The sequence below is a fragment of the Parus major genome, unplaced genomic scaffold (genome assembly GCF_001522545.3).
Source record: "Parus major isolate Abel unplaced genomic scaffold, Parus_major1.1 Scaffold299, whole genome shotgun sequence".
NCBI classification, from domain to species: Eukaryota; Metazoa; Chordata; class Aves; order Passeriformes; family Paridae; genus Parus; species Parus major.
The window spans coordinates 1-21955 of record NW_015379272.1 but is presented as its reverse complement, the minus strand read 5'-3'; the positions used below and the strand labels follow the sequence as shown (position 1 = coordinate 21955).

Genomic DNA, 21955 nt, shown 5'->3' with positions numbered 1-21955 from the left:
AATGCAGACTGGAACCAGTAAAGGACCGTGTGGCACCAGCCCTCCAGTAAGGAGGACAAACTGGCACCAGTAAGGACAGACTGGGACCAATCAGGAAGGAAGGCTGGCACGAGTAAGAAGTGCAGAGCAGCTCCCACAGGGAATATGGACTGGAACCAGGAAGAACAGACTGGCACCAGTAAGGAGGATAAATTGGCACTAGTAAAGAGAGCAGACCAGTGACCACGGGGTATGCACACTGGGACCAATAAAGACAAACTGGAACCAGTAAGGAGGACACAGCAGCTCCCACTGGGAACAGGGACTGAGACAAGTGAAGACAGATTGGCCCCGGTAAGGACACAGGATTGGCACCAGTAAAGACAGACTGGCACCAGTAAGGAGGACAAACTGGTACCAGTAAAGACAGACTGGGATCAGTAAGGACAGACTGGCGTCAACAGGGAATAGAGAATGGGACCAGTAACGAAGACAAACTGGCCCCAGTAAGGAGTCCCCCCCAGAGCACCCCCCCCGGGGCGGGAGTGTCCTGGCGGTGGCAGCAGGGCTGTCCCGGTGTCCCTGTCCCCGTGTTCCTCCCCCAGCGGTGCCACTCTGCGCTGGCAGCGCCACCCGGAGGGACAGAGCCGTTCTTCCCGCCTTGGGATTCGCCCGAATTTCCCGATTTTTTCCAGGCAGGAAAATGCCACCGAGCCCTGAGGGATCCCGGCACACCGAGACCCTGGGGGTCGGCAAAGCCATCGCCGTCCTCACCTCCGGGGGGGACGCGCAGGGTAAGGGGACCCCGACCCCCCAAATCTCCAGGATCCCAAATCCCCGTGACCCCAAAATCCCCGGGATCCAAAACCCTGCCCCAGATCCCTATAAATCCCCACAAATCCCCCAGAATTTCTCCCCACTCCCCTCCCGCCAAAACTTTCCAAATCCCCCTGGAACCCGAAATCCCTGGGAACCCAAAACCCCTGCCCCAAATATTCCCAAAATTCCCCCCAAATCCCTAAACCCGCTCCTTTTGGGGTATAAATCGGGATTTTGAACCCACAATCATTGGGGTTTTCCCTGGATTGAGGTTTTGGGAATGACCTTGGGGGGAATTTTGGGGTCGAGCAGAGCTCCGGGGGAGTTTTGCGATAACAGCGGTGACAAAATTCGGGGAGGGGACTCCAAGGAGACACCGGTGGCACTTTGGCACTGAACCAAAACACTCAGGATTGCCCAAAATTCTAAGAATTCATCCCTAAATTTGGGATTTTTCTGGGGGTCCAAAAGATGGGGGGTAGACGGACATGGGGGAGGGGTGCCAAGCCAGGGGGCCCCCCCGGAGTGTCCCCTCCCCCGCCAAGTTTGTCACCTGTGTCAGGCGCTGCCACCAAAGGTCACCAGGGCAAAAATAACCCAGGGGGTGGCAGCTGCAAGGGGGGAGACGTGAGGGGGTGGGGAGAATGGATTTGGGGTGTTCTCAGGGGGGTGGCAGCTGGGGGGGAGATGGGGATGACAGCTTTGAGGGTGGTTTTGGGGGTGTCCCCTGGGGGTGGCAGCTGCAGGGCTGAATGGGGGGGAGGTGACAACTTTGGGGATGTCCCTGAATCTGTTTGGTGGGGGTGACAGTGTGACCGCGGTGTCCCACAGGCATGAACGCGGCCGTGCGCGCCGTGGTGCGCGTGGGGATCTACACCGGGGCCAGGGTGTTCTTCGTGTGTGAGGTCAGTGCCAGCCTCAATCCCAAAATCCCGCGTCCTCGTCCCTAAATTTGGGAAAAGGTATCATTTAACTACTGTCCACTCTGTCCCCCCAGGGCTACCAGGGCCTGGTGGACGGCGGCGACCACATCAAGGAGGCCACGTGGGACAGCGTGTCCAGCATGCTGCAGCTGGTGAGGGACACAGACAGGGACGGGGCGGGGGGACAGGGGGACACTGGGGGATCCCTTCCCGGGCAGGGCGGGCACTGGGTGTGCTCCTCACTAGTCCCAGTCTGAGCCCAGGCTCTGCAGAAAATGAACCAAAACCAGAGCTGGGACGGGGGGACGGGGGGAGGGAGGGAGGGAGGGGCGAACACAGGCATGGACACGGGGACGGACACGGGGATGACACAGGGGTGGGATGGGTGGACGGACAGAGGAATGAGCAGACAGACAGCCCCAAGGCCACCCACCCCCGCCGTCCGCAGGGCGGCACGGTGATCGGCAGCGCGCGCTGCCAGGATTTCCGCACGCGCGAGGGGCGACTTCGCGCCGCGCGGAATTTGGCCAAGCGTGGCATCACCAACCTGTGCGTGATCGGCGGCGACGGCAGCCTCACCGGCGCCGACACCTTCCGCGCCGAGTGGGGCGGGCTGCTGGCAGAGCTGCTCAAAACAGGTACGGGGGGCCATCCCGGGGTGAGGGAGAGGGGCAGAGAAAGGGTAGGAGTCAAAAGAGAAATGTTTGGGTTTAAAATCAAATGAAAATTCGGGGTTTGGCGCACAAAAATGTGGTTTTCCCCCCTAATTATGGAAGTTTAGGGCACCTTTGCTCCTCTCGGGGACACTTTGGAGGGGGAACACAGAGGGACCAGGGAGTGTGGAAAGGTTTGGTTCCAAATCAAACTAAAAAATTGTTTTTTCCCCCCTAATTATGGAGGTTTGGAGCACTATTGAAGATGTCTTAAGGCGGGGGGGCACAGAGGGAAAAGAGGGTGTGGTTCAAAAAATCAGGATGTGGCAGTCAAAACTTCAAGAGTTTTCCCCCAAAACGGAGATTTGTGGCACCGCTTCCCTCTGAGGGGACATTCTGGGGAGGTCCCACATCAGGAAAAGGGACCAGGTATGGAAAGGTTTGATTACAAAGGAGTTTTAGTTGCAAAATCAAGGTGTCCTACACAAAAATATGGGGTTTTGTCACCCAAAGTTGAGCGTTTTCCTCCCTAACAATCTGTGTGACACCTCTACCCCCCGAGTGACCATCTGGGGGTGACATCCCCCTCCTGCCCACCCTTTCCCCAGGTGGCATCACGGCAGAGGAGGCGCAGCGCTCGAGCTACCTGAACATCGTGGGCATGGTGGGCTCTATCGACAATGACTTCTGTGGCACTGACATGACCATTGGCACCGACTCAGCACTGCACCGCATCATGGAGATCGTGGATGCCATCACCACCACGGCGCAGAGGTGACAGGAACACCCTTTTTGTCCCCAAGCCCCGGTGTCCCTGTTTTGGGTGAATGACACTTTCTTGTCCCTGCAGCCACCAGAGGACTTTCGTGCTGGAGGTGATGGGCCGGCACTGTGGGTATGTCCTGAAGGCATTTGGGAGGGGTTTTTGTTACCCCAAAAATTGGGGGAAGTGGCTCAAAAGCTGTTTTTGGCCCTGTTTCAGGTACCTGGCACTGATCACAGCCCTGGCCTGCGGCGCCGATTGGGTTTTCATCCCCGAGTCACCCCCCAAGGATGACTGGGAGGAGCACCTGTGCAGGAGGCTGACTGAGGTGGGAGGGAGGGATGGACACAGGGGTGGACACACAGGGAGGGAGGGAGAGATGGACACAGGGATGCATGGATGGATGGATGGATGGATGGGAGAAAGATGGAGAGAGGATCTCCCCCTGTCCCTATCCCTGTTGTTACCCCTGTGTTCCCCCAGACCCGTGACGGTGGCTCCAGGCTCAACATCATCATTGTGGCCGAGGGTGCCATCGACAAGCACGGCAAGCCCATCACCTCGGACGACATCAAGAATGTGAGTGGGGATGGGGGAACACGGGGAAACAATCCGTTCTCCCCTGCCCCCCCCCCCCCCCCTTTTTTTAATTGGTATTGATTTGCAGGGAGGAGTGACCAAATGAAGACTTAACCAGTTTGTCATCAGATGCAGCAGTGCTCCCTGCCTCCCCCCCCCCCCCCCCCCCCGCCCCTTTTTGGGGCCAGTCCCGAAACTCTCCTGTGTCCCCACAGCTGGTGGTGAAACGTCTGGGGTATGACACCAGGGTGACCATCCTGGGCCACGTCCAGCGTGGAGGGACCCCCTCAGCCTTCGACCGCATCCTGGTGGGCACCTCCTTCCTCACCCCAGCCCCAAACAAGGGGACCTGGAGGTGACTGACAGCCCCCCTTGGGAGGTGACACCCACCGTGTCCCCTCAGGCCAGCAGGATGGGTGTGGAGGCTGTGATGGCGTTGTTGGAGGGGACACCAGACACACCAGCCTGCGTGGTCAGTCTGTCTGGCAACCAGGCCGTGCGTTTGCCCCTCATGGAGTGCGTCCAGGTGGTGAGTAGGGATGAGGGGACACTGAGAGTGGCCCCAGACCCAGCCCAGGGATGGTTGTCACACCTGAGATGTCCCCAGTCCCACCCCAGGGATGGATCCCATGCCAGGACACCCCAATCCTTCCCAAAGATGTCCCATTCCACCCTAATCCCACCCAAATCACTCCCAAAACACTCCAGTCCCACCCAGGACACCCTGATCCCACCCCAGGACACCCCAATCCCACCCCAGGGACAGATCCCACCCCAATCCCCCTCTGTGCCCCCAGACCAAGGATGTCACCACAGCCATGAATGAGGGACGCTTCGAGGATGCAGTGAAGCTGCGGGGCCGGTAGGTGGCACCTCCCTTTCCCTGTCCCTGGACCCCAGCATCAAAATGTCCCAAACCCCCAATTTCCCCAATTTTTAGGAGCTTCCAGAACAACTGGAATGTCTACAAGTTGCTGGCTCACATCCGCCCACCTGCCACCAAGGTAGGGGACACTGGGGAGGGGCCTGACCTGGAACATCCAAATCCCACCCCAGGACACCCCAATTCCATCCCAGGACACCCCAGGGATGGAAACCACCCCAATCCAATCCCAATCTCACCCAGGACACCCCAAACCCACCCCAATCCCTCCCCAGGACACCTCAATTCCACCACTGTCCCCAGGGCTGCCCCAGGGAACCCCAATCCACTGCTGTCCCCAAGGCCCACTGACCCCTGTCCCCGTGTCCCTGACCCTGTCCCCAGAGTGGGTACACAGTGGCTGTGATGAACGTGGGCGCTCCAGCTGCGGGGATGAATGCGGCTGTGCGGGCAACAGTGAGGATTGGCCTCATCCACGGCCACCGCATGCTCGCCGTGCACGACGGCTTCGAGGGGCTGGCCTTTGGGATGGTGAGACCCTACAGGGAATGGGGTTAGCATGGGGAGATCCTACTGGGAATGGGGTTGGGATGGATTAGAGGGACTGTGGCCTTCAGCATGGTGAGGGTCCAGAGGGGAATTGGGGTGGGAAAAGAGTGGGGAAAGGGTCTGGGATGTGGAGATTCCTAAAGGGAATGGGGTTTGGGATGGATTCAAAGGGCTGGCATTTGGGATGGTGAGGATCCTATGGGGGAAGGGAGTTGGGATGGGGAGATGCCTGTTGGATAAAGGGGTGGCCAGGGCATGATGGATTTGAAGGGCTGGATTTTGAGCTGGTGAGACACCTGTAGGGAAAAGGGGGAGGGGGGGGAGGGGGGTGAGAAGTGCAGGATGGGTTTGAGGGATTGGAGATGGATTTGAAGGGTAGGGTTTTGGAATGGAGAGATCCTAGTGGGAAAATAGGGTGGGAAAAGAGTTTTGGAAGTGCAGGATGGATTTGAGGGGTTGGATTTTGGAATGGGGAGATCCCTGTGGGAAAAGGCTGCAAGAAAAGGGCCTGGGAAGGGGCAGTTGTGGCCCTGCAGGGATGGGAATTCCTCGGCATGGAGGTGTTTAACCCCTGTCCAAACCCCTGCCCCTCTGTGGGTCTGATCTGCTGCTGTCCCCGAGGCAGGGGACATTATGATGAGGGGATAGGGCCTGATTGGGCTGAGGGTATGTCGTGTGACCCCAGATCCTTCTCACACTCCATTAACCCTGTTTCACCCCCCAGGTGGAGGAGATTGGCTGGAATGCTGTGGGCAGCTGGACAGGGCTGGGGGGATCCAAACTGGGCACCAAGAGGTGACTCCCTACCCTGTGTGGCGTCATTTGGAGTCCCCACCCTGGTCAGACTCATCCAGGGGGGTTTCCCCTTCCCAGGACTCTGCCCAAGAAATATTTTGAGGAGATCAGCGCCAACATCAGCAAGTTTGGGATCCATGCACTCGTAATCATTGGCGGCTTTGAGGTCAGTGGGATGTAGGCAGAGTGTGGTCAGCAGGGTGTGGTCAGTGCAGCTCAGTCAGAGCATGGCTGGGGTGTGGTCAGGGGAGCATGGTTAGGGTGGGGTCAGCGTCCTCACTGTCCCTCTCCTCTCTGCATTGTCCCTTGATGTCCCCATTGTCCCCCAGGCATTCATGGGTGGCATGGAGCTGGTGGAGGGCCGCGCACGCTTCGAGGAGCTCTGCATCCCCATGTGCATTGTCCCCGCCACCGTCTCCAACAACGTCCCCGGCTCTGACTTCAGCATTGGTGCCGACACCGCCCTCAACACCATCACCACTGTGAGACCCCAAATATTCCCCCTAAATCCCCCTCATCCCAAATACCATCACCACGGTCAGACACCAAATCCCATATCCCAAACACCATCACCATAGTGAAACCCCAGTGGAAGTCCCCAAATTTACCTGATCCCAAAGCACTTACTTCTCCCACCACCATCACCATGCTGACACCCCAGGGGAAATCCCCTAACACCTCTGACCTTAAACCGTTTTTCTTGACCCCAAATTGCCCATTTCAGATATGTTACCTGATCAAGAAGTCTGTGGTAGGCATCCCAATCCCCTGTCCTCAAACCCGGCCCTATTGCAGATGTGTGACCTGATCAAGCAGTCTGCAGTGGGCAGCCCAAATCCCCTGGACCTAAATCCCTTTTCCTGACCCCAAATTCTGTCCCCATTGCAGACATGTGACCTGATTAAGCAGTCAGCCGCGGGTACCAAGCGCCGTGTGTTCATCATCGAGACCATGGGCGGCTTCTGTGGCTACCTGGCCACCATGGCCGGGCTGGCGGCAGGCGCCGACGCTGCCTACATCTTTGAGGAGCCCTTCAGTAGCCGTGACCTGCAGGTGGGGACAGCCCTGTCCCCAGTGTCACCAAGTTGGTGTGAAATGAGTGTGTTTCCATTCCCGCCCCCATTCCTGATCCCCCTCCTGACCCCGCAGGCCAACGTGGACCACCTGACGGAGAAGATGAAGACCACGGTGAAGAGGGGACTTGTGCTCAGGTGGGCCCTGGCTTTGGCAGGGCGACTTGTGGGGGACGTCGTGTCACTCCCATGGGGATGGATTGGGTTTGGGATCTTGGGATTTGGGGTCTCACTGTGGTGTTGGGTTAGGGATGAAAGATTTGGGGTCTCACTGTGGTGCTGGTGTTTGGGATCAGTGGAATTATTTGGGATGAATTGTGGGATTTGGGCCTGATCCTGTCCCTGCTGTAGGAACGAGCGCTGCAATGAGAATTACACCACAGATTTCATCTACAACCTCTACTCCGAGGAGGGCAAGGGGGTCTTTGACTGCCGGAAAAATGTCCTGGGACACATGCAGCAGGTGGGAATTCCCTGGGAAGGGGGTGAGGGTTTGAGAATTCCCCCCAGGAATAGGACTGGGGTTTGGGAGATTTTCCAAGGAATGGGATCAGGGTTTGGGGGATTTCCCCAGCTCATCCTGGATTTTCCTGGTGCAGGGAGGCAGCCCCACTCCATTTGACCGGAATTTTGGCACCAAGATGGGCGCCAAGGCCGTGGCCTGGATCACTGGGAAGATCAAGGAGTGCTCCCGGCATGGTGGGTGCTGCTGGAGCAGGGATCCCAAAGGGACCCCAGAGTGACCTTACGTTCCCAAAAGGCCCTCCCGCAGATTTTAATCTAGGAGGTGTTCCCCACCCCTGGATGATCCCAAACATTCTCAACCTCCCCTCCCATGCTCCTGGAAGGTCCCAGACATTCCACACCTACCCTCCCATGGAGCATACCAAACATTCCCAACCCCTGCTCCAGGAGGATCTCTAACATTCCCAATTTCTCCCAGATGCTCCCCCGTTCCAGAAGATTCCCAAACATTCCCAGCCTTCCCTCCCATATCCCTGGAGGATCCCAAGTACTCCCAACTCACCTCCAGGATGTTCCCAAACATACCCATGTCCCTCCCAGGCCGGATCTTTGCCAACACGGCTGACTCGGCGTGCCTGCTGGGGATGCGCAAGCGTAGCCTGGTGTTCCAGCCCATCGCCGAGCTGCGCCAGCAGACGGATTTTGAGTGCGTGTCCCTCCCTTCCCCGCCCTAGGAAGGTGGGACAAAGCCTGGGATCCCTCCCCAGGGATGTCCCTAGCCTGCCCCTGTCCTGTCCCCTCAGGCACCGCATCCCCAAGGAGCAGTGGTGGTTGAGGCTGCGGCCCATCCTCAAAATCCTGGCCAAGTACAACACTGAGCTGGACACGTCAGAGACGGCACACCTGGAGCACCTGACCCGCAAGGTCCTGGTCCCCGAGGCCCCTCTGTGACAGGGACAGCTGCCACCGCCAGCCATGGGGAACCCCAGAAATCCCCTTTTCCTAGAGCCTTTGGCTTTTTGGGGATTTTATGGGATTTTGAGAAGTGGTCCCCAAGCGATGGCATGATGAATTGAGGCTTTTAGGATTAAGTCACAAAACTGAGATGTTTCAATAAATTCAGTGTTTGTCCAAGTGCTCCAGATTTCTGTGAATCCATGGAAAGCTAAACCTGGATCCCACTGACCCCAAATCCCTCCCGATCCTCAGTATTTCACTGCCCAGCATAACAGAGAAGAATAAAAGAGGTGGAATTTGAACTTTCATCCCCAAGTTCTGCCCAGAAAATTACCATGACAGTTTTAGCTGCTTGGCTTCACCCTGGAGAGCTGCTCTGCCATTGAATCCTGGAATAGATCCCCAAAAGACCCCCAAACCACCACCAAAGGGTGAATTCCTGGTGGGAAACCTCAGGAAGAGCTTGAGGAAGTGGGAAGGAAGTCCTCAGCTCCATGTGGAGCTCTGTGGAGATTTCCTTGACCCACAAGAATTCAAGCCCTGCAAAATTTTAGTTTTTGAGGTGGTTTCACTCTTGATGCAGCATAAAAATTATGGATAAACTGAAAACTTCCCTCTCTGTGCTGGAGAAACACCCGGATCTTTGATTTCCGGACAACACATCCCACAAGATTTCTCTGCATCCCAGCCCTCAATTTCCTGCCTTGGGTTTTTCCTCAAAGGAGAATGTTCCTTTGAATCCTTCCTTTCACAAGGCAAAAAAAAACATAAAAAGGGAAAAACCGATTAATCCAACAGCTGGGATATAATTTGCCATCAGAGGGGGACTGTTCATTGCAGGAGGGTGAAAGGGGGGGAAAGGGGGAGAAGCAAAGGGGACAAAATGGAAGGGGCAGGAGGAGGAAAGGGAGGCAGTGTAAGGGGCCAGCAGGGTCCTGGGCGGCCAAGGGGAACAAAAGCCTCGGAGAGGAACCCGGTGAATCACGAAGCGAGCAGGAAACCTGTCCCAGAAGCAAGGGCCAATCTGGGGGAAGGGCAGGTGTCCCTTCCTCAGGTGAGCAGCAGCAGGTACTCCTTGAGGCAGGCGGGCAGCGGCAGCTGCTGCACGGCCTGGGGCAGGAAGCGCAGGCCTAGCGAGCGGCGCACGGCGTAGCGCGACAGCGCCTGCAGCGTGCCAGGCGCCGAGCACAGCAGCGTCAGCCGCTGGCACAGCTGCGGGTCCCGGGCCACCTCCCAGGGCAGGCTCCCGTTCTTGCGCAGCTCAAAGTGTCCTGTGGCTCTGTGGAGCAAATCCAGACAGGAATCCTCACGCTCCGTGCCCAGGCCCCGCACCAGCAGCGCCACCAGGCGTGAGATGGGGCTCTGGCCCTTCAGGTTGACCACGCGCACCTCGGCACCGAAGTCCAGCAAAACGCTGACGCTCTCCAGGTTGCCCTTCATGGCCGCCCAGCTCAGGGGGGTGTCATTGTTGTAGTCCAGGGCGTTGACCAGGGCGCCGTTGGCCAGCAGAGCCCGCACACACTCGGCGTTGTTCTTGAAGGCCGCCCAGTGCAGCGGCGTGTCCTTGTTGCCATCCAGGGCGTTGGGGTTGGCTCCGTACTCCAATAGAATCTCCACGCAGGTTTCATCTTTTTCTGCTGCATAGTGAAGGGCTGTGCGGTTGTATCCGTCCAGGGCGTTCACCTGAGGGAGAAAATAAAGGTCTGGGGGTCAGGGAGCGGACCTGCAGCTGGATCCGGCAGCAAGGGAACAAAAGTCACAAATCCCAAATGTAAGGAAAAATGAGGGAGGGTTTCAGCCCAGCAGACAGGGGAAAGCAGGGTAAAAAATCCAGCTAATTTAGGGTTTAATTCTTCCTTCCCAGCCTCCTGGAATCTCAGCGCAAAAATTTAGGTTTCAATCCTACCTCCTCACTTTCCCAAAACCTCAGTGCAAACATTTAGGTTTTAATTCTCCCCCCTCACCCTCCCCAACAGCTCAGCACAATAATTCAGGTTTCTGTCCTTCCTTCGCTCCCTGCCCAGAACTTCCCTCACTGCTGACACAATGAACCTTCCCCCGCTGCCACCTTGTGACGGGATACAAACCCATGGAATATCCTGAGCTGGAAAGGACTTACAAAGATAATCAAATCCAAGCCCTGGCTCTGCACAGGAGACTCAAAAATCCCCCCCTACGCTGGGAGCATTGTCCAAACCCCAGTCCCTGGAGGTTGTGCCCCCATGACACCGGGGGAGAAACTTTTTCTCAAAATCCTACGTAAACCCATCAGCTCTAACCCTAGCTGCTTATCAGCTCCTCCTGACTTCCCCACCCCTCTTCTCAGTGTTTTCCACCCGTTTTTTGTTTTCCCAAAGCTTTACCTCAGCTCCTTTTTGCAGCAGCAGCTCCACGCAGTCGGCATCAGCCACCATGCAGGCACAGTGCAGGGGTTTGAGGGTGCCGTGCAGGCAGTTCACATCGGCGCCCTGGAGAGCACAGGAACCCCTCCGGTTCAGGAACACCCCCCTTCCTATCCCATATGGGAAAGGGTTAGTTCACACAAATCCCGGGGGTTTGCAGGAAATGCCGAGGACAGGAACTGCCTCGGCGTCAGAAAATCCCACCCCTTCGGAAGGGCTTAATTAAGAGATATCTCGTGGGTTCGTTCACAAGGACACTCCCGGTCTTAACACCGGCTCTCGGTTGTGTTTTACCAATTCACTGTCAGCAAACGTGCCCGGAGATCCCCCCCAGCCCCGGGGGTCCGGAAAGGAAGGAAAAGCCTGGAGTCTCTGAACCAACTGGAGATGCCCTGATCTTCTCCTCTGGGGACCCGAAAACCCCTCCAGGAAGTCCTCACGGTCGTTTCGCAGGGACCGGGACAGCCGGGGATAGCTCGGCAGTGCTCGTCAGAGGGAGCCGGAGCGCTCGAGGGACTCAAGCAGCCCGGCCCGGCCGCGGAAGCGGGGGGGATGTCCCGGCCGCAGGGGCTCACCCGACCAATGAGATCCTCCACGTTGTCCCGGGGGAAGGAGCGGATGGCGGCGATGGTGCGGATAAGGCGCTCGGACAGCGAGTACTTGCTCTGGATGCTCTGCATGATGTACCACATGGCGTGGGCCGCACCGCGGCATCCCCGGCCGGCCCCACCGAGCCCCGCGCCGGACGCGGGGCGGAGCGGCCCGGCCCGGGCCGAGCCGTAGGAGAGTGCGGAGGTGGAGCCGCGGGTGTTCCGGAGGAACTCTGAGTGGCTCCGGAGCGGTTCTGAGGCGGTTCCGAGGACCCCGAGGCGCTTCGGGGGGGGCCAGGGAGAACGTTCCCGGAGCGTTCCAGGATCAGCGGCGACCGCCGGCCAAACAGGACGCGGAAATACCGCTAGCCAGAAGTGACGTCCCTTCAGGCGCCCCGTCCCACTCTCTTCGCCACCAATCCGGCTCCGTCTACCCCGTTGGTACCAGCCCTACATTCCTTTTCTTCAATCCCCAGCACCGGCCGCCCTTGAGCAGCGCCCGCTAACGGATTTCCACCAATCCGCGCTGTCCCCAGATGACGGAAGCCCTCCCCCTCCTCCATAGACCACCTCGGAACCCTCCATTTCCCCCCAGTTTCCCCCATTTTTTCCAATTCCCTCCATTTCCCCCCAAACTCCGCTTTACCCTGAGACTACACCCACACCGAGCCAACAACCAATAGGGGTGCAGCACCGACAACTCAACCGGCGGGGCCGCGCGGTAGAGGCCACGCCATTTACTCCACAAACGGGACTCGAACCCAAAAATTGGCATTTTTAAAATTAATTTTTATTTCTCCTGCGCCCAGCCACCTCCAGGGATCTCCCGGAGCTCCTGTCCAGGAGCCTTGGATCCCTTCAAAGGTCTCTGTTTGTCCTTTATGGTCGTGGATTGCTGTCCCACTGGGAGCGCCCGCCCCTCGCCGGCCTCAGAGCAGAGCCCTACATAAAGGAACTGGCTACCGAATTTCGGGGTGGCTACCGCACTCTGGGGCGTGGCTACTGAATTTTGGGGGTGCTTGGCTACCGAATTCGGGCGAGGGCGGCTACTGAATTTGGGGAATAACTACAGAATTCGGAGGTTTTGTCTTGGTTTAGAAGGAAAAGGGGTGGAATAAGGAAGGGGCAAAGGGGAAGGGGTAGAGCTGGGGTGCTCCCAGTAACACCAAGCACCCCTCCCAGTAGCCCAAACACCGCCCTTCCCAGTGCTCCCAGGAACCCAATTTTTCTCCCAGTAGCCAACCCCCCTTCCAGTCCCCCCCCAGGTACCCTTCCCAGTTTATTCCAATCCCTCCCAGTAACCACCCCCCCACCACTGCCCCCAAGTCCCTCCTCGTGCTCCCCATATCTCCTCCCAGCTTATTCCAGTCCCCCCAGATCCCCCTCTCTGCATCTCCTGGTTTATCCCAAGGCCCTCAGTCCCCTCCCAGTGCCCCCAGTACCTGCTCCACACTTGTCCCAGCCCGGGGGGGCACTAAGGGGGGAAAGGGCATTAGGGGGATTTTGGGTCACCCCATAGATCGGGATCAGCACTGAGGGGCTTCTCTGGGAGGGCTTGGTGTCCTGCAGGGGGTTCGGGGAGCTCTGGGCTCCTTCTGTGGGGGTTTGGGGTCTTTATGGGAAGAGATCAAGGGTTTGGGGTCACACCATGGGGGTTTGAGGTACTATTGGGGGTTTTGTTTTGGGGTCACCATGGGGAGAGATCAGGGGGTTTGGGGTCTCTATGGGGGGAGATCAGGGACTTGGGGCCACACCATGGGTGTTTGAGGTCCTATATGAACTTCTGGGGTCCCTCCCTGGAGATGAGGAAAGGGGGCGGGGCTTGGAGGTGAATAGCAGGGCATGGGGCATTGCTTTGGGGTAAATCCCGTAGGATTTGGGGTTGCTCACCTACGTTGGAGGCCAGAGGGGTCCTTGAATCTCGGTAGGCTACACCAGCCTGGGGGGGGGGGGGGGGTTGCAGATCATTATGGGAACCCCTCTATTGTGGGGTGGCCCCCATTTGGGGTGAGGTCTCACCTGCCATCCTGGGGTGCTGTGGGACCGGGGGGGTTCCAGTGGGGCTAAGCGGCTGCAAAAGAGGGGCAGGAGCTTTGGAGGACACCCCTGTGCAATTGGGGGATCCCCAACCCAAATTCAGAGTGATCCACACTCTAAATTTAGGATGCCCCTCCCTTACCTGACCACTTGGCTGCTGAGCTGCCGGCGGGGCTGGGGGGTGACTGGAATGGAGATGGAAAATTTGGGGGGATGCCTATGAGCAAGGAGGGGTTTTAGAGTGTGGAAGATCCCCATAAAAATTTGGCAGGCACTTACCTGACTGTGTGGGGGAGGGACGGGGGGTGCTGCTGCGGCTGCTCCAGCGCCATCCCGGGGACAGCTGTGGGGAGATCTGGAGGGCAGTTTTGGCAGGGAGGGAAGTTTGGGGGGGATAGTCTGGGGGTGAGGGAAGGGGCAGAGGGACTTTGGGGGGCATTTTTGGGGGCCAGGGAAGGGAAAGGAGGACTTTGGGGGTCACCTGAATGCGGCGCAGCTCTGCATTCTCCTGGCGGAGTGACTCCAGCTCCCTGGGAAGTGGGAGAATTTCACGTGGGGTGTGAATTTCCCCTATTTGGGGTGGGGGTCCCCCCATAGGGCAACTGAAGGGGGAAGAGCAAAGATGTGGAAGCCCACCAAGATGTCAGTGAATAGCAAAACATGCTGTCACCAATGTGGCAGCCAAGCAGGGATAAGACCCTCCCAAGAAAGTGCCCAGAAGGACGAGGACTCTCACCAAGATGTTGACCAAGGAGTGCTGCCTCACCCACGTGCCCAGAGGAGCCCAAGATGGAGGTATGGACCCCCTACGATGGCATCCCCCTCACCTCCTCGTCTCCCTCAGCTCCTCTCTGGCCTTCTCCAGCTCCGCCTGCATCTGCTGAGATTTGTCCCGGTGTAAGTCCACCAGCAGCTGTGCCTGTGCCTTCTGGAACTGCCATACCTGCGGGACGTGGGTCCACCCCCTTATAACCCTGCAGCGTGTGGGGTTGGGGACAGCAGTGGAACCTCATCCCCCATCACCTGTGTCCTCCTCACCTGCATCACGTGGGCAAGGTGCTTGAGGGCGATGGCCACTGGGTTCTTGAAGAAAACCTTCACCTCCGGGCGCATCTGTTGGGCATGGGGGTGTGAAAAGGATGGGAAGAAGGCTGGGAAACATGAGGGGAAAAGGGTGGGAAGCGGTAAGTGGACATGGGGCACAACGTGGTGGGCACTGGCCTGCTGGGATAGCGGCAGGTAGCGACAGGCGGTGGCACAGACTGGGCAGGGACCTGTAGGAAGGGGAGAAAAAAGTGAGAGAAAAAGATGTCCGAAAGTCCCCAAAATGGTGTTCCTTGAGGGAAATAGGCCATTTCCCTTCATTTTAGGATTTTAAATTGAAGCAGGATCCTCCATTTCCACAATGCTAAGGGTTTAAATTGAAGGCGAATCCTCTTTTTTCCATCATTCAAAAGATAGAAATTGAGGGCAAACCCTCTTTTCCAGATATTTTAGGGGTTTAAATTGAGGGCAGAGCCCATTTTATTTGCTTGTGTTGAGGTGACCCGTCCTTTCCCCCTCATTTTAAGGGATTAAATTGAGTTAAACTCTCCCTTTCTCAGCATTTTAAGGGCTTAAATTGGGGGTTTTCCTCAGTTTTACCTGTGCCCCCACAGCCCTCACACAGGATGTGGCCACAGCTGGTGATGGTGAACTGGGTGCCATCCTGGCGGAAGCAGCGAGCGCAGTGGAACCAGTCCATGGCAGGACCGGGGTGAGGAGCTGCCTTTGATATCTCCACACGTGAGAGCCTGTGAGGGAATGAGGGTGAAAGGTGAAGGGAAAAAGGGTGGGAAAAGTTGAGAGAAAAAAGGGATGGAAACGTGAGAGGGAAAGAGTCAGAAATGTGAGGGAAGAAGGGCTGGAAGCTGAGGTGAAAAAGGGCGGGAAATGTGAGGGGAAAAAGGGCGGGAAAGTTGAGGGTGGGGAAAAGAGCAGTAAAAGAGAGAAAAAGGGCGGAAACCTGAGGGGAAAGAACAGAAAGAAAGGTGAGAAGAAAAAGGGTGGGAAAAGGGAGGGGGAAAAGGGTGGGATAGGTAAGAGGAAAAACGGTGCATAAAGCGAGAGAAAAAGAAAGAGCAGGAAATACGAGAGGGCTCCGGGCTTGGAGAGTGCAGGAGGAACTCCAGAACCTCAATCCTATTACCTGATCCCAAAATTCCTCCATGCCACTGTGTAACCCTCTGGCCTCGTCGTGTAATTCCAACCATTTTTAATTGAAGGGATGGGGGAGGGGGGGGGGGGCAGAAATGCACCCCCAGGCCCTCGTGAGGGGGGAATCTGGCGGGGCACAGGGGCCACCTTAAAAACCCCGGTCCTGCTACCCCCCAGTCCCGCTATCTCGGGACCCCCCATTGTGTAATTCCAACCATTTTTGATTCCCGGGGGCGGGGGGAGGGCAGGAAACGCCCCAATAAAACCCCTGGGGGGGGGGGTCAATCAGGGATTTGGGGGAGAGGGGCGCAGGGGACACCCTGAAGCCCCGATCCCAGCGTTCCCGGAATCCCTGGATGCCGCTGCCGAGCCCTCCGCCCTCGTTGCGTAATTCCAACCATTTTTAATTCCCGGGGGGGCAGGAAACGCGTCGCTGCAGTTACACAAAGCAGGAAGGCGGGGGGGGGAAGTTTGGGGGAGCCCCCTGTCCTTACTCCCCCCAAATCCACCCTGTCCACCCCCCCACCCCCAGCTCCATTTCCCGCTTGGAAAACAGCCCCCTCCTTCCCAAAACAACAAACCCCCAACAATTCGGGCGATTCCCACAATTGCCCCCCACTCAAAACCGGGCGGCTCGGGGGCGTCCGTGCCGGGACCCGCCCTTTTTTTCCCCTTAGGGGTTCCCCCCGCCCAAATTCCTGTTTTTCCAAGGTTTCCCCCCCTCTTCTCCCAGCGTTTTTTCCCCGCTTTTTTCCCAGTGGCGCATCCGGCGGGGAATGGGATGACGGGACTTTCCTGTTCCCGGCCCCGCGCCCGCCTCGCGACCGGGGAGCGCCCCCACCACGACCCCCTCGGACCCCGGAGCCCGACGGGACCCTCGGAGCCACCCCCAGGCCCCTCCGGAATCCCCCCGGCCCCTCCCGCACCGCGGACCCTCCGAGGTGAGGCGGGGGGCGCGGGGGGAGGGGAGGGAGACGCCGTTTTTAGGGGGGAAGGGAAGGGGAAATAGCAGAGAAAGCCTCCCTCCCCCCAAAAAATGTGGGAGACTCCCTCTCCAGTTTGGGATACCCCCATGTTGGATTTGGGATGCGGGAGGCGACGGCGGGGGCGGGGGTGCCGTTGTGGGGCTGGAAATGAGGGAGAAAGGAGAGTGGGAACCCTCCCACAAAAAATTTGGGCGATCTCCCCCCCATCCCAATTGGAGATACCCCCGGGTTTGGATATGGGATGGGGAGCCGATGGCGAAGGACTGGCAAAAGATTTGGGGCAGGTGGGATGTGTATGAACGGCAGGTTTTGGGGGTGAAAGAGGGGAGGGAAGAGAGCGGGGATCCCCCCCAAAATGTTGGGAGACCGCCCCCCTTCAACTGGGGATACCCAGGGGATGGAGAAGAACGATGGATTGGAGCCGGGGGCAGGGGGGGCAGTGGAAATGAGGTGCCGTTTTTTGGGTTGGAAAAGATGGAAAAAGGAGAGCGGAAATCACTCCCCCTCCCCAAATTTAGGAGACCCTTCCCCCATTTGGGATACCCCCGATCTTGGATTTGGGAGGGAGAAGGCAACGGCAGGGGGGCGGCAATGGACGAGGAGGGGGATGGTGCCGTTTTTAGGTTTGGAAAAGAGGGGAAAAGGGGAGTGGGGACCCCCCACAAAAATTTAGGAGACCCCCTCGCAGTCGGGGATAACCACGGTCTTGGCTTTGGGATGGGAAGGGAAAGGGATTTGCGCCTGGGGGGTGGGATCAGGTGCTGGTTTCGGGGGGCAGAAGAGGGGAGAATGAGAGTGGAGACCCTCTCCGAAAAATGTGGGAGAGCCCCCAAAAAATTTGGGATAACCCAGTGTTGGATTTGGAGGGCTGGGGGGCTGTGGATGAACTGTTTTGGGAGGAGGGGCAGAGAGTGGGGACCCCTCAAAAAACCTGGGAGTCCCCCCTCAGTATTGAACTTGGGGTGGGGAGTGAATTTTGGAGAAGGTTTCTGGGGCTCTATTGTTCTTTTGTGCCTCCTTCCCAAAATTAAAGGGGGAAGAGGAAAATGGGGGGACTGGGGGTAATTTGAGGGGCATCGGGTAATTTTGGGGGGCACTGGGTGACCGCCCCCTTTGTGATCCCCCCCCATCTGCTTCTCTCCATTTCCCCCCCCCCCCAGATTTTTGGGGCTGAGTCTGGAGCATCTGCGGGACCCCCCAAGACCCACAAAGAGCAGGTGGGGGCAGAATTGGGGAGTACAGGGTGATTTGGGGGGGGCATAGAGAGATTTGGGGTCACACAGAAGGATTTGGGAGGACACAAAGGGATTTTGCGGGGAACAGGGATATTTGAGGGGGCACAGAGGGATTTGGGATCATGTGGTGGAGTTTGAGGTTACACTGAGGGATTAGGGGGGACATCAAGAGATTTGGGGTGACACAAATTCTGGGGGGGAACAGATGGGTTGGGAGGCACAGAAGTTTTTGAGGGGATGAGACTTGGGGGGGCATGAGGGGATTTGGAATCACCCTGAAGGGTTTGAGGAGGTAACACAGAAGGATTTGGAGGGGGGGTACAGGGAAATTGAGGGCAGCAAAAAAGGAATTTTGGGTCATCCAGAGGGATTTGGGGTCACAAGAAGGATTTTAGAATCACACTGAGAAATTTGGGGGGCACAAGAGGAACCAAGATGCAAACAATCCTTCGGAATTGTGGGTTGGAGGGGGTCCCAAGGGGTTTTGGGTGTGCTCAGGGCCCACCTTGATGCCGCAGCCCCCCTGGGAGCCCCCATGGAGCAGGACGAGCCAGACGTGGTGGAACTGCAGGACTCGGACGAGGGGGACGTGGTTCGGAGGGTCTTCATTGGTGAGGGGGGAACCCCTAAAGTATGTGTGGGGGGTGATTGGTGGACTCCAGGTAATCCACAAAGGGGGTAACAGGAAATTTTGGGGGGATCCAGACACTTTCAGGGGGACTGCAGACAAATTTGGGGGGCTTCAGGCACCCCAAGAAGGGGGCACAGGCAATCTGGGGGGATCCAGACATCCCTGGAGATGTATATGAGCTCTTCTTGGGGGCTGCAGGCAAATTTGGGGGGGGCTCCAGATGCACCAAGAAAGGGCTAGGGGCATTTGGGAGGGGGTTCAAGGCACTTTTGGGGGTCTCCAGATACCACTGGAAGGGGATAGAGACATTTGATGGGGGCTCAAAACACTTTTAAGGGGGGTTTCAGACCCCCCAAGAAAGGGGGGAGTCCAGACACTCCAGGAGGGGGCACAGTCCCTTTTTGGAGTACAGTGAACATTTGGGGTGGGGTCCAGCCCCTTTCTGGGGTGCACTGGACACCAGGAGGGGCCACAGCCCCATTTTGTGCCCCTCTTGGGTCACAACAAATGTTTGGGTCGGGAGTCCAGCCACTTTTTGGGGTTCAATGACCATTTGAGGAGGGGGTCCATTTCCTTTTTGGGTGCAGTGAACATTTGGGTCAGGGGTCCAACCCCTTTCTGGGCCTCAATAGATATTCGGGGAGAAGGCCCAGCCTCTTTTTGGGTCACAACGAACATTTGGGGAGGAGGCCCAGCCCCTTCTGTGCTCTCACCCCCTCCCCGTGCCCCTGCTAGCTGACGACGGCATCGTGAGCGACGGTGAGGCCGAGGTGCTGCCGCACGAGATCATCCGCACGGTGATCCCGCACAGCCCCCTGCGCCCCCCGCCGCCCCGCGGGACCCCCGGCCCAGCCCCGGGCGGCTCTGAGGAGGGCGGGGGACGCCGGGGTGGGGGCCGCCAGCGCCCCTTCATCTGCAACGAGTGTGGCAAGAGCTTCAGCCACTGGTCCAAGCTCCTGCGGCACCAGCGTACGCACACGGGCGAGCGGCCCAGCACCTGCGGCGAGTGTGGCAAGAGCTTCTCGCAGAACTCGCACCTGGTGCAGCACCGCCGCACCCACACCGGGGAGAAGCCGTACAGGTGCGGCCACTGCGGCAAGAGCTTCTCCTGGAGCTCCAACCTCATCCAGCACCAGCGCATCCACACCGGGGAGCGCCCGTACGGCTGCGCCGAGTGCGGCAAGAGCTTTACGCAGAGCAAGAACCTCATCAAGCACCAGCGCACCCACGCCGGGCCGGGGGCGGCGCGGCCGCGGCGCTGCGCCCACCCCGCGGGTGCCTCGAGGGCGCTGAAGGGGCCGCGGGTGGGGGGCGAGGGCGAGGGGCCCGCGGGGGGTGAGAGCGGCCGCGGGCAGGAGCCGCTGATCTGCGTGGAGTGCGGGGAGAGCTTCGCCCGGAGCGCCGCGCTCAGGAGGCACCGCCGGGGGCACCGCCCGCTCTTTGTGCCCTGAGGGGACGATGTGGGGACAATGGCACCAAGATGTGGGACACTGCCCGCTCTTCGTGCCCTGAGGGGACACCACGGTGGGGACACAAGGACAGTTGGACAATGCTCTGGCAGCTGTTGATATCCTGCGGGGACACACAGACAGTGAGCTACCCTGGTGGGGGACGCAGGGACTGTACCACAGACAGGGGACACGGTGCCACCATGCCAGAGGACACAGGGAGTGTTTTGTGGGCAGGATGTGGTGACAGAGCTGAGGTCACAAGAGTTGTGCCACAGGTGATGGGACGTGGTGACACCGAGCTGGGAGACAATAGGAGGCACCTGGTCCGGGACAAGACACCGTGACTCCAAGATGGACAGGACAGAGTGGAGTGACACAGAGCTGATGGCCCCAAGCTCACCCCGTGCCCCGGGTCACCCTCGGTGCCCCTTGCTGTCCCCCATCAGTGCCACATCCCAGAGCTGTAAATAGGGGAAGGGGGGAGGGACACGAGGGGCGGGAGGTGACACCAGGATGCCCCTGTGGGGGTGGGGACCCTCGGGGGAGGCGGGGAGGGTGACACCGGGACGCCCCGGTGGGGTGGGGAGGGGGCATGGACGAGGACGGGCTGCGAATAAAGTTGTGTTTTGGGGGACCTGGGCGTTGGTTTTGGGGGGGTGACAAAAATGGAGTGTGGGTGGGCGCCCCAAAGAGGGGTGAGGACAACCCCGTATGGGAGAGTAAAAACCCCTGGGGGAGGGAGGACAAAAAAGCCCCGGGGGGGAAATTTTGGGGGGCCCAAGGGTTTGGTGGGGTCCCGGTTCAATCCCTGCAAAGCTGTGGGAAGGATGACGGGAGGATTTTGGGAATCAATGAAGGGGTCTGAAAACTGGGAAGGTGATCATGGAGGGGTCCCAAATTGGGAGGGGGTCGAGGGGAACCCAAAACTGGAAAGGGCATTGAAGGGGGCAAAACGGGTCCCACATTAGTGGGGAGGGGGCTTGGGGGACCCCAGAATCAGGAGGGAGGATCCCAAAATCTGTGGGTGCAGTTGTGACGGAGCCCTCCAAAAAAACAACACCGCATGCGCCCGCCAAAACACGCATGGCACAGCATCCAAAAGCCACACAAATGTACAGCACCACAGTTGACCAGAAATGCATGAGCACAACTATTTTTAACCACAAATAAATGCACATCACCATATTCAGCCCAAAATGCATCTGCAGACCAGCACATTGAACCAGAAATACACATGCACCATAGTTAACTAAAAATAAATGCACAGCACCAAATCTGAACCAGAAAAACACAACCACCACCACTTCAAGGGTTAGTGTTATGAATAAGGCCAGGGGGTCAAAGGTCAGGGCGAAATGGTCAGGGGTCAGATGTCAAAGGTCGGGTCAAAGGTCAGGGAATCAAAAGGGTGGGGGTCAAAGGTCTGGAGGTCAAAGGTCAGGGGTCAAAATTGGGGGAGGGATTTCTGGGACCTGCCCCCCTTTCTTGTTGCAGCAGAGCTCCTTTTTGGGAGGGGTCTATACCTGGACAGAGTTCCAACAAAGCAAGGTGCTGCTGTCCAGGGCAGTTGGAGTTGTTCTGTGCCTTCTTTGGGAGTGAGGAGCAAAAGGCTGAGGGGGGCGGGGTGGAGACTGGGGGGCTCCCATGTCCCTTGGGGCACGCCGAGGTCCCCGCAAGAGGAACGCACACGCTGCGCTGGAGGAGCAAGGTGAGCGGGGAATGGGGAGGGCTCGTGCTGGGTACCCTTCCCCAGAGGGGACCCCGAGCTGCCAGGAAATTCCCTGGGAGGGCTGGATGCAGAATCCAAAAACCTGTGGAGCTGTTCTGGTTTTTACGGTAGGTATTGGCAAGGGACAGGAATTGATCTTTGGAATATGATTTTTGGCTCATAGTTGTTTATGAATTGTGTAAGCCATTATATAATCAAGTATATAATTGAGATGTATTTAGTAGATGTATTATGGTTATATTGTGTGTGTGTATATGTGA

General features: G+C 58.0%; 4 protein-coding genes across 13 annotated transcripts; 2 read left to right on the top strand and 2 right to left on the bottom strand.

The window, feature by feature from the left end:
• The first annotated feature begins 618 nt into the window (after positions 1-618).
• Positions 619-8619, top strand: PFKM (phosphofructokinase, muscle). Its single transcript, XM_033511508.1, has 22 exons — positions 619-773; positions 1630-1703; positions 1796-1873; positions 2170-2359; positions 2983-3148; positions 3225-3269; positions 3357-3465; positions 3621-3716; positions 3932-4024; positions 4120-4245; positions 4514-4578; positions 4657-4720; positions 4984-5130; positions 5873-5943; positions 6022-6109; positions 6273-6425; positions 6832-6996; positions 7093-7154; positions 7368-7479; positions 7616-7715; positions 8082-8187; positions 8285-8619. Exons 1-22 carry the CDS (start codon positions 683-685, stop codon positions 8430-8432), a joined length of 2349 nt encoding a protein of 782 aa, XP_033367399.1. The 5' UTR covers positions 619-682; the 3' UTR covers positions 8433-8619.
• A 605-nt stretch (positions 8620-9224) lies between these two features.
• ASB8 (ankyrin repeat and SOCS box containing 8) lies at positions 9225-11792 on the bottom strand. Of its 2 annotated transcripts, none has more exons than XM_019005419.2 (3): positions 11416-11792; positions 10802-10950; positions 9225-10121 (listed from the first exon to the last, which is right to left on the bottom strand). In XM_019005419.2, exons 1-3 carry the CDS (start codon positions 11552-11554, stop codon positions 9489-9491), a joined length of 921 nt encoding a protein of 306 aa, XP_018860964.1. In that variant the 5' UTR covers positions 11555-11792; the 3' UTR covers positions 9225-9488. The 2 variants fall into 2 exon arrangements, with proteins under 2 accessions (XP_018860964.1, XP_015471415.1); XM_015615929.3 differs by having other exon boundaries at positions 10802-10906.
• Positions 11793-12198: 406 nt separating this feature from the next.
• RNF212B (ring finger protein 212B) lies at positions 12199-16344 on the bottom strand. Of its 7 annotated transcripts, none has more exons than XM_015615924.3 (11): positions 15656-16344; positions 15112-15260; positions 14689-14741; positions 14506-14580; positions 14295-14410; positions 13949-13997; positions 13747-13822; positions 13610-13652; positions 13450-13501; positions 13321-13369; positions 12199-12372 (listed from the first exon to the last, which is right to left on the bottom strand). In XM_015615924.3, exons 1-11 carry the CDS (start codon positions 15862-15864, stop codon positions 12221-12223), a joined length of 1023 nt encoding a protein of 340 aa, XP_015471410.1. In that variant the 5' UTR covers positions 15865-16344; the 3' UTR covers positions 12199-12220. The 7 variants fall into 7 exon arrangements, with proteins under 7 accessions (XP_015471410.1, XP_015471411.1, XP_015471412.1 ...); XM_015615925.3 differs by having other exon boundaries at positions 13747-13810; XM_015615926.3 differs by having other exon boundaries at positions 13747-13750.
• LOC107198746 (zinc finger protein 787-like) lies at positions 15973-20485 on the top strand. Of its 3 annotated transcripts, none has more exons than XM_019005416.2 (4): positions 15973-16050; positions 16422-16604; positions 18403-18495; positions 19251-20485. In XM_019005416.2, the coding sequence occupies exons 1-4, from the start codon at positions 16020-16022 to the stop codon at positions 19964-19966; spliced, it is 1023 nt and encodes a 340-aa protein (XP_018860961.1). In that variant the 5' UTR covers positions 15973-16019; the 3' UTR covers positions 19967-20485. The 3 variants fall into 3 exon arrangements, with proteins under 3 accessions (XP_018860961.1, XP_018860960.1, XP_018860963.1); XM_019005415.2 differs by having other exon boundaries at positions 18403-18546; XM_019005418.2 differs by lacking the exon at positions 15973-16050 and adding an exon at positions 17810-17866 and having other exon boundaries at positions 16516-16604; positions 18403-18546.
• The last annotated feature ends 1470 nt before the right edge of the window (positions 20486-21955 follow it).

Coding starts and splice junctions, on each gene's coding strand:
- PFKM (XM_033511508.1), top strand. CDS start 683: ATGCCACCGAGCCCTGAGGGATCCCGGCACACCGAGACCCTGGGGGTC. Junction 6,110..6,272: donor TAATCATTGGCGGCTTTGAG/GTCAGTGGGATG, acceptor ATTGTCCCCCAG/GCATTCATGGGTGGCATGGA. Junction 6,997..7,092: donor TCAGTAGCCGTGACCTGCAG/GTGGGGACAGCC, acceptor CTGACCCCGCAG/GCCAACGTGGACCACCTGAC.
- ASB8 (XM_019005419.2), bottom strand. CDS start 11,554: ATGCCGCGGTGCGGCCCACGCCATGTGGTACATCATGCAGAGCATCCA. Junction 10,951..11,415: donor TGGAGGATCTCATTGGTCGG/GTGAGCCCCTGC, acceptor CATATGGGATAG/GAAGGGGGGTGTTCCTGAAC. Junction 10,122..10,801: donor TGCTGCAAAAAGGAGCTGAG/GTAAAGCTTTGG, acceptor TTTCTCCCTCAG/GTGAACGCCCTGGACGGATA.
- RNF212B (XM_015615921.3), bottom strand. CDS start 15,864: ATGGGGGGTCCCGAGATAGCGGGACTGGGGGGTAGCAGGACCGGGGTT. Junction 14,411..14,505: donor ACCTTGCCCACGTGATGCAG/GTGAGGAGGACA, acceptor CACGTCCCGCAG/GTATGGCAGTTCCAGAAGGC. Junction 13,998..14,294: donor GAGCTGAGGGAGACGAGGAG/GTGAGGGGGATG, acceptor CCCACTTCCCAG/GGAGCTGGAGTCACTCCGCC.
- LOC107198746 (XM_019005415.2), top strand. CDS start 16,020: ATGCCGCTGCCGAGCCCTCCGCCCTCGTTGC. Junction 16,051..16,421: donor GAGCCCTCCGCCCTCGTTGC/GTAATTCCAACC, acceptor CTTTTTTCCCAG/TGGCGCATCCGGCGGGGAAT. Junction 16,605..18,402: donor CGCACCGCGGACCCTCCGAG/GTGAGGCGGGGG, acceptor TTGATGCCGCAG/CCCCCCTGGGAGCCCCCATG.